The sequence below is a fragment of the Lactuca serriola genome, chromosome 1, assembly GCF_051521515.1.
Source record: "Lactuca serriola cultivar US96UC23 chromosome 1, Lser_US96UC23_V15, whole genome shotgun sequence".
Classification (NCBI taxonomy): Eukaryota; Viridiplantae; Streptophyta; class Magnoliopsida; order Asterales; family Asteraceae; genus Lactuca; species Lactuca serriola.
In genome coordinates, this window is record NC_136408.1 from 91,553,185 (window position 1) to 91,563,924 (window position 10,740).

General features: G+C 34.6%; 1 protein-coding gene across 1 annotated transcript; it reads right to left on the minus strand.

Moving 5' to 3' along the window:
- Window positions 1-8,593: 8,593 nt before the first annotated feature.
- Window positions 8,594-9,360, minus strand: LOC145095109 (non-specific lipid-transfer protein-like). Its single transcript, XM_079033051.1, has 2 exons — window positions 8,905-9,360; window positions 8,594-8,789 (listed from the first exon to the last, which is right to left on the minus strand). The coding sequence occupies exons 1-2, from the start codon at window positions 9,243-9,245 to the stop codon at window positions 8,780-8,782; spliced, it is 351 nt and encodes a 116-aa protein (XP_078889177.1). The 5' UTR covers window positions 9,246-9,360; the 3' UTR covers window positions 8,594-8,779.
- Between the last annotated feature and the right edge of the window lie 1,380 nt (window positions 9,361-10,740).

The window sequence follows — 10,740 nt, forward strand, 5'->3', positions numbered from 1 at the left end:
TCTATCATAGTGGTCTAGTATGACAACTAGGCATAATATTAGCTAATGAGTTAGGGAAAAATATCTATCGGGCATAATATCATCCTAATCTTATGAGCATAATTATCTAAGTATAATTAGTAATAACTATGTAAAGTTGCATTTTAGACATGTTTTCCACCAAAAGAAGTGGAAAATGGGGCCGTGAAACTCACCTGTGAGTTTAAAAACATTGGTGTAGGGTAGAAACCACAAGTTATCACTTTGAGAGTCAACCGGGGCGACGACATGCAAGACGATATAGAGAGAATTAAACAGAGGTATGAGGGAAATGAGGTGTCGAAGTCTGCTGTTTATAGCTAGTTTTGGACGGCGCGTCGTGCAAATGTGTGTGAACCGTATGATGTTGCCACGTGTCTTCATCTTAGCATGCCTCATCATCCCATATCTCAACAAAATTGGGTGTCTGTGCGCGCGACGCAGTGCGGTCGAGTGTACTCGACGGTAAAAATTCAACTTCGAACTTCCTTAACTCTCGCATGCGAACTCCTTTCTTAACGACTTTTATATATTTGTGTAGGTCTCTTCATTCTCTATATCATTCCTTTTGGTCGTTTTGTCTAGTTTTGACTTACGTTTTTCGACGTATTTTTATTACCACTATAATTTTATAAAAATCATAAATTTCTCATATGATGTCCGTTTTAGGCGTTCCTTGCCTCGTAATTCCTACTTTAAGTCGTACTACTATTGTCTAGTTGGTGACTTTCTCCAAAAGTCAACCAATATCTTTGTAGTTTTTGTCGTTGTAACATTTTAATTATGGTAGATATTCATTTACTATAAATGACATATCTTACCTATATGATGTCGGATTCTTACGACATTTATATTTCTAAAATTGTGATCGCTTAAGGAGTCTAAATATACTAACAAGTTCTCCAAGTGATACGACTTTTTGCGCACTTATTTTTGAACCTAACGTTTTACGTAATTAAGGACGAAAATTTCGAATATATTAAAATATATCAGATAGTTACAAGGTTGTCCTTATTATATTTTTACGTCCTATCGTTAAATGTTAACGGCGGTCGGTGTTCTCACACTAACTCATATTAAGAATCGGTGAATAATGAATAAATATCCATTGCACATAGTAGTTTAGCCATTATTTTGAGAAGTAATCCAATATAAACTAAAGTAACTGAAGTGATATGTTTCCAATCAGTTTATTTAGTTAGGTTAGTTATTGATTTGTTTTAGATTTAATAATAAAACCCTTTTTCTGCTTTTGTTTATTTAGTATAACCTATAATAAAATACTCTAATGTTAATCCACTACCGTTCCGCTTGAGTTTGACACACTTGCTTATCAAAACTATATTGTACTCAATCAGGTTCACTGGCTATAAGGTGGTTTACAGATGCGATGGACTAGGAAATATAAATAAAAAAACTAGTGTATTAAAAATACACATCAGGGTCCCTCTCAAGTGAACTCTCAAGGTGGGTGTTAATAATTTGTGACTGTTATCGATGATTACTCAAGGAAGAACAAAGTTTACCTTTTGAAGACAAAAGTCGAAGATGAAGTGTTTGGGTGGTTTAAAGAATGGAATACCATTGTTGAAAAACAGACTAGGAACTTATTAAGGTCACTCATAATAAAAAATGGTTTGGATTTCTGCAAGGCTACGTTTGAAAATTTTTGCAAAAAAGAAGGTATAGTGAGGCATCGCAATGTACAACAATCAACACATCAAAGAGGAGTGGTAGAACAGATGAACAAAACACTGGTGGAGCGTGCTCAACGCATGCAATTAATAGCTGATTTATCAAACCAATTATGGTCAGAAGCAGTCAACGCTGCTTGATATCTGGTGATTAGATCTCTGTCTACTATAAGTAATTATCAGACGCCTCAAGAGGTGTGGTCTAGGAAAACTTTTAATTATTGTGGTTTATGAATGTTTAGAAGCCTTGCTTATGCTCATGTGAATGATGGTAAACCAGAGCCAATGGCAATGTAGTGCATATTTCTAGGACATGAATCTGGATAGAAAGGTTATCGGTTGTGGAACGATTAGGGTGCTAACCAGAAGGTAGAGTTTGCAACACGAAAACCATACAACTTAGTGATAAATGAGCAACAACAAAGTGACATGGAACAACATAGACGTGTGGAATCCCTTGAACAACAAATGGAAGAAGTGTATGGTGATGCTGATGTCCGGAAAGACAACTTAAAGAAGCTTTTGGAGAATAAGTTTGTGATGAATGATATAGGTGCTTAAAAGAAGATTATAGGGACGGAGATTTAGAGGGATACAAGAGCAGGATGATTATACATTTCTCACTACATTAAGAAGGTCTTGTTGTCATTCTAGTGTTGTCAGGAGGATCTTGCGACACTTAAAGGGTACGCTTAATGTTATTCTGGTGTATGGTGTGAATGCACGGAATACGAACTTGTTTGGATCGATAGATTCAGACAATGAAGGTGATTAGGAGATAAGAAGATCATTGGTACTTGGTCTCATTTAGAGTCTTGTTTTGAATGTGGAGAAACCTATCATGTTCTATGATTGGTTTCGTATTCAAATCTCTTGTACCAAGGAGAATCCGGAAGATATATTGACAAAATCATTGCCAAGAGAGAAGTTCAAGCTTTTCTTGGACTCGTTTGATGTTTACAAGAGTTAGGTTCCTTCGAGGATGGATAGCGGGAACGGAGAGGAAGTTCTTGGTTTAAGGTAGAGTTCAGAGGATACTCAAGTCAAGGTAAAGATTGTTCAATGTGACTTGCACATTTGGAGCATTCTTATGGATCATTTGGGTTCAATGGGGGCACTTGGAGTTTAATGGAGTAGGTGACAAAAAGGAACTGATCATCTAAGAAGGGAATGGTTCATGTGAAAAAGCAACGTAGCATGTGACAAAGGAATAGATCATTTATAACTCCCGCTGATTCGGGCTAGACAATTAAGATATAATAAGCGATAAAAATGATATTTTGATAGAAGGTTAGTTAGGATACATAACCTTAACCAAATTTATAGTATATATGACAAGGATGTCGTACATATAAAGAACTCTGATATCCGACTTCATATAAAGAAGTTATGCTTCATTGGAGTTTCACGATTAAACTGATATGGTTGTACATAAAAAGTGAATTTTAGATAAGATGCTTGTTAGTCCAAGAAATATAAACGAAAGTCGTAGCAATCGTAAAACCAAGAGCATGCATATAAAGAACATCCAAATCGGCCTTCATATGAGGAAGTTATGATTTTTCGAAGTTCAAACGCAACTATGTTTGCATAGAAATTGAATTTAGTTCGGTTTTTTTAGTAGAAACAATATATATGAGAGTCGAAGATCTAGTTAATAGGAATCCATCATTAAAAAGACAGTCTAGAAAGAATGTCATATGAAAAAGATATGAACACTAAACGGAGAATAGCACTCCAAGCCTTCTAAAATAATAAAAAAGGTGAGAATTAGCCAACGGAATCTAAACGAATGTTGTAGATCTCGTCGATATCTATGTATGGATGTAAATAACATCAAAAACAAAGTTTGTATGAGGAAGTAACGATTTTTTTAAGCTTCACGAGATGCGTCACACACAGAAGGGCATGACACGCGCTTCGAGAAGTTATCATGTCACCCCACTTCCTACTTGACACGTGTCAGCATACAAGAGGACTGACGTCACGACAGGGCACGACATGCCCGCCCTATGTTAAGCCTAGAAATAGATGTCCTTGCTCACTTCTTTCTCGACACCTCTCCTAACAATCTCTTTCGAGTTTCTGCGCCTTTAGCATGAAAATTATTAGTATTTAAGATATTTTGTTGAAGCACTGAGGTTCCTGAGTGCCTGGTATTAGTAGCTATCAGGTCGGAGTTTTGCTAGTACAATTTTCGGATTTTGTCAAGGAAATCTCTATAAGTTAAGCTATGCTTATATTGCCTTCAATGTAACTTATATTTATATCCATAGTCATTATTATGAAATTATAAATAAGATCTATTTCTGATAGCAAGTCATATTATTGACTAATTTACTTATGGGGGTGATGTCTACGCTAGATTTAGTGAGGTGTTTAAAGTGGGATTTCCAAACAATATACTCTTTATACCAAACGAACCCTACCTTCGATATGATCTTACTTGGTTGCTCCTTACTTGATAGATCTTGATGTAGACTTTGGGATTGTTGAGGAATCTAGACTATCATTAGACATAAGAAATAATAAACTAAGACTTAGTGATAGTTGAACCTAGGCCAAATCAAAGGAAACGCTTAATGCTGAAGTGAAGAACTCCCTAACTTTCTAGCCTTCCACTTTAACATGTGAGTGCATAGTTACTTTCTTCTTTCACATAAATACAAGTATCTTTAATGTTGAAAATACTATTTCTGATGTTTAACCAAGTTTAATATAACTATATAACATGACATAGCTATTACTTGATTAAACTTTACATACTTTATTATATTTAAAATATGACTGAGTAGTGAAGGGCTGTATGAAATAATAGATGAGAGGTGGTGATAGATTAGTAAAAGAATAAGTAAAATAATAAATGAGAGATTGAAGTATGTTAGTAAAGGGTTGTGCGAAATAAGGAGTTATGGCTTGATGTGATGTAACCAAAGTACTATCGTACAATTAAGCTTACCCAAAGTACTATTGCACTGATGTGCCTAATTATCTTGGAAAATATTACTTAGTAAAATGATGTGTAAAATAATAAGTTGTGACCTTCTGTGTTGTGACCAAGTACCATCTTATTGTTGTGTTTACCCAAAATACTATCATACTATTATGTTGTGCCTAAAGTACAATTGTATTCTTGTGGCTAGATGTTTAAGGAAGAATAGATGACAACTGCTACTGATAAATATCCTTTAGGAAAGATCCCTCGATGTCATTACTTACGGATTAGGAAGCGAAGATAATGGGAATGCGTAACTGTGTTATTTGTCTGTTGAAAAATATATAACAAACTATATTATTTTCAGTTTAAAACCTTATGTACTCTCCAGGTTTCCCAACCTAACCCAATTAGTTCCTATGTATCACAGGTATCGATATGAAGGTATATCATGTTTGGATCTGATGATAAATTAAACGAAATATAGGTCATTGGATGTTGTAAGGACAGTAATATTTACATTTATTCTTCATACCAAGTTTTAATAATCAACGAAAAACATTTCTTCGGAAAATACCTTTTCACAAGACAAATTCCGCTATCCAAAGAATACTCTATTTTTTTCTAAAATAAGCATAATTAAAACAGTCTTCTCTAGCCGTGAAAATGGAGATGCCACATTATCTTAAAGGGGGTGTGGAGCACCTAGGAAAGGAAAGGAGCATCTTGCAGCATGGATGGGCCACTTTAGGTGTGGATGTGACACTTATAATGTTGAATGTGTCATTTGGGAAGGGGGTGTGCAACTTTGGATTTAATATTTTCCGTCTAGAAGGAGGATGTGCTGTTGTGATGGAGGATGTGCCATCTTGAAGGAGGATGTGACATCTTGATGAAGATTGTGCCAAATTGAAGGTTGATGCATTATCATGGGAACAAAGTGTGCCACTATAGTGTGCCTTGTGGTACTTGAGAGTATCGATGCACTACCTATGTAATGTTGAAGCATGGATGTGCCACTAATGATCAAGATGCGACACTACAGAATCATGATGTGTCATTAGGTGGCTTGATGAACCACACATATTGTTGGTGTGCCACATGTGTTCCTGATGTGCCATGACATCCCTTGATGTGCCACTCATGCTATAATGTTCAAAATGATGCTCAAGATTTTCCAAGGAGTCTAAAAAGTTGGAGACGCTTAAGGAAATTAGTCCAGATGTGCCGTCATGGCACCTCGTCAAAGTTTCATGCACTGGATGTGCCACTAAGGGACAGGAGGTGCCACTAAGTGACAAGGGGAGCCACTCAATGAAACATGATGTGCCAGTTATGTATTGATGGTGAAAATGAAATGTCTCATAAGGATGAAGGTTCCAGAAGCGGTTGCATGACAGATTGTGATTGCTTGACCCCTTTCATGAGCCTATGGACTAATGGGCTTCCCTCATTTGGGTTTATGGTCTGATCCCTAGTCTATAAATATGGATGCCGGCTAGTTATTTGAGAAGTGTCTTTTGTATTCTTAGTGTGTAGAGAACTTTGTGAATGAAGAATATTCATTTCCATCCGTGGACATAGGTCACCTTGATGGAATCGCGTAAACAATATGTATTTGTGTGCTTTTGGTTTCATGTGATATCCGAATTACCTTCTACCAAGAGTCACCAGATATTGGCAAATGGATCCAGTTCGTTCTTGTTCTTGGTAAGTGTTGTTTGGTTTCCCTATATATATATATATATATATATATATATATATATATATATATATATATATATATATATATATATATATATATATATATTTATAAAAACAAAACATATTACAAACTTTCATTATGTTGATTTCTTTAAGAAACTATATAAAAAAAATACTTGAACCTACGAATGACAACTTTAGGAGTAGTGATGTACCTTCAACCAACAACATCTTGCTACCAGTGTCTTTCATTATTCAACACATCTACATTAACATAAGTAGATCCAATGCACACTTAAGCATGTTACGTAATTAGTTTCAAGTTAAAGAGAAAAAGCCAGGGGATTTGCAGAAATTAAATTGCAGAATTTAAAATCTTATATACCTCGTCCAAACAATTGTGAAGAATCTCAGCAAAAGCTTCTGTCAAGTTAGCTTCAAACAAAAATAGGATTTCCTTAGCTCCATGAAGAACATGTAGGTGTTTAGTCTTTTTAGGATCATTTTTGTCATTTTTAATTGGAACCAGTTAAATTATGATGCAAAGTCGAATCAATATATAGCTTTTGAGGTCCAAGTCATTGGTTTTCAAGTATATATTATCTTGAGCAATGAGAAAAATAAGTATAAAACATAAAAGACAACCAAATTAAGCAATAGAATACCTTTCTTTCATTAGTTTTACCTAAATGAGATCATCAATCTGTAAAATCAAAAACATTGTGAAGTGTCACCCCAAGGAAGCTCGTGCTGATTCGATGTGGGGCTGCATGATTGCTCGACAGTGTTGGTCACTGGTCCAATGGTGATCAATGTCGATGTTGAGCTATGTCGTCTGATTAGGGCAAAAGTAGTATATATATATATATATATATATATATATATATATATATATATATATATATATATATATATATATCTGATTCTAACGAGGGGAAAGGGTAAATGTGTAACAATTTAGGCCCAAGGTACATACACGAATCTAAGTATCTAAGAGGGGTCTCAAAACTGAAAGATCGATGAGGAGTCGCAGACTAAAACTTGTGTAGGGTAGAGGGGAGGCACACCGAGCTGTTTGAATGAATTTGTGTCCCATTCAAAAGTCGTAGCTAGGATTTATGCGGGCAGGAAGTGGGGGTTTAGGAATTATGTCGACGGGAAGAAAGATGACACACATATTTTAATGGTGTACTCCATGCTTTTATTTTAATCTGACACTAATTTTATGACAAATAAAAATGCACATCGTAAATATTTTAATTTTAGAAAATATGACTTTTTTTAGATGTATACAGGTTTTTCATGTCATAAAATTAGTGTGTTTCGTAATTCACGTGTCATTAAAGGAAAATTTTCTAGTAGTGGTATTACAAGTTATTTTCTATAATCTTGTGGTTACGTACGTTGTATGGTTTTTGAGTTGCTTGTAATATTCGAGTTGTTCTTCTTTTAGATTCAAAACTGTTTTTAAAACATTGTTTTTTATGGAATTTCTTTTTGCTATTCTGAGTATATGTTCAACATTTTGAATAAAATTAATCAGAATCCTAATCTAATTCAAATACCAAATAAAAGGCAAGTTTCCTAAAATACCCCTGACTCTATATTCTGAATTACTCCAACATCCTGCAAATTGCTGTTAATTTGATTCAGTTCCATAGTGGGTTAGCAGTTTAATATTCAATTACAAATGCCGTTTTTGTTGTTTTTATTAAGTTTTGTTGCTACTGTTTCTGCCCCAAAGTTCATGGCTGGCTGGCTGCCTTTCAAACCCCTTAACTGGTTGCTGCTTAAAGATTTTAATGTCTCATGTTGCATGTGGTCTTTTTCTTTCTTTGTAACGTCTCAATTTTGCTGTATCATTTAGCTGCAAAGGATAAAAACTCTAAGGCTTAATGGAAATTTTTTATTTGTTGTTTTGCTTAAACAGAATCTTAAGTTTTATTTATTTTTTGTTGTTAATCTTTTTAATTATACGAGAGGACCTAGCTATGACACCGTTCAATTTATTTATTTTTAATCCAGAGTCTTTGGGACATTTTTTTTTTTTACATTTATACTAGTTTTATCTTCTGGATCCGTTATTTCATGACATGTACAGTATGATATTTTAATGTTTTAGTTGGACCTCTATATAAATGAGATCCAGCAAAATGATGCTCAAGTACATCGGTACATGTGAATTTACATATGCCTTTGCAGGTGTGAAAATGACAGAGGAAAGTAACGGGAGGGAGGTATATAAGTAAGGTGATGATGACATCACAAATATAACAAGAACACTATTTTATGTCAAAAGGCAGTACAAATCATAGAGACATATATCAGTAACATATATAACTTTTAAACAAAAATAGTGCTCTCTTTAATTATTGTAATTTAGATATATATGCTTCAAATCTTCCAAACGTGCATAAACATCTCGGACTCACTGCACCCTGCAAAAACCAAATCAATACAGTTAATGTGTGTGCTCATGTAATATTTAACCCGGTAGATGAGTTTTCAAAGTTGAAACCGATAAAATAAAGATAAACATATATTTGAACATACTTGGAGCAATCAGTGCTTGGACTGATCTTGTAAGGGATGTTAACACCACACTTGTTGGGGAGGCTAGCAGCGTTTCCCGCATTGATGTTGGACATGCTTGCAGAAGCACTCTTTATACAACCACAAGCCGTCTGACGATCAGGGGTTGTTTTTGCAGCGCTATTGACTGCCTTAACCCCACTGCAACATGCCGGTGGCACAGCACCACCGTTTGTTAGGTAGCCAATGCATGGAGTTAAACTGCTTACCACCTGACCACATGTAATAGCCTCTGCATAGGGTGCCGCCACCACCATGCAAGTCACCACTACACATATGACCATCATCACCATCCTCGCCATTTTTCTAATATAGGAGCACAAAAGTTGTAGGAAACTTGTATGTTTACTTGTTATGTGATTGGTGCAAGAAACGTTCTCAAAGGTTACGCGTATTTATAGGGATTCTTGTCCATGCATATGTGATTGTGAATGAATTGGTTAGTTGGAAGGTTGATTTAATATTAATGGAACCTTCAACACCTTTGATTTATAATCTTCACTAATTAACGGTAAGCTTTCCATTTAACTTCATAAGATGATGGAATTGAATTCGATTTTAAATGTGTCACAAAACCTATAACTGTAAATGCCGACCATGTACGGCAGTGTGGGCTATATGATCTTGAATTATCAATAAGTACTTTTTACTTTTCCTCGAGACAAAGATTGTAGGACAACATTACTTTTTACTCACTTGCATTTGGCCGTCGGTGGACATAACTGAAAGAGTAAAACTACGAAAATAATCACATATACTATTACTAACAGCACATGACGACTAAAAAGTTCACCCAAAATGAGTTTGCTTTTCTATAGCAAAAGATATTGTTTTTTATATCTTGATATGTAGTATATCAAGTTATGTACTATGAAAATATTGTTTTTTTAATCAATACATTTAATTTTTAATATGTTTAAAAAGTTTTTAGATACATGCGAAAAAATAGTTCTTAGGTTTAAAATAACATTGTTTTTGTTGTCTGAGTTTCTTACCGTCCAACAATTTTTTAGACTGCAATTTTTGTTGAAAATGCTTTGCAAAAATAGAGCCCAATTTGGAAATTTATTGGAAATATTGTCACCATATAGTGTCATCTTTAGTCTTGGTCGCGTCAAATATCCATGAAAATGTGATGTGTGGGAAGTGTGTCGGTACTTCGTAGACATATATTTGCAGAAACATTGGGTGTGTTCGGCACGGAGCGATTGAGAGCGTTTGAGAGCTTCTAGTTTCTAGCGTTTGACAAAACGCTGTGTTTTGAATAGAAAGTCTTGTTTGGCACTACAGGCTTCTAGCGTTTAGTTTAAGCAAACGCTCCAAATCCAAATGTTACTTAACGCTACAAGCTACCAGCTACGAACTAATTTTACCGAACATGCCCATTGTCGCAAAATGTTTCCTATGACTGCTTTTCCAATGAAATTAGTTTTGTCAGCAAACTTTTTGTTTCCTATATATTTCCAGCAATATAGTTTTCTAGTAGTAAGTAAAACATTTTATCTTGATACATTGTATAATAAATTCCATGAAAAGCTAATATATTTTTTCCTGAGGACAATCAAAACAATTTTAAGTTGGTTTTTTATAAGTGAAAACATTGTATTAACACATAGCACGTTTTACATTTGTATATACTCCCTCCGTCCCATAATTATTGTCTACTTTTGACTTTTGAAGTCTTTATTCGTCAACTTTGATCTTAAATATTTTTATTTGTGTTATATATTACTTTATGAAACTTAGAACAATGAAATACATTTGAAATACAATCCATTCATATATTTTGCATCAAAT

Coding starts and splice junctions, on each gene's coding strand:
- LOC145095109 (XM_079033051.1), bottom strand. CDS start 9,245: ATGGCGAGGATGGTGATGATGGTCATATGTGTAGTGGTGACTTGCATG.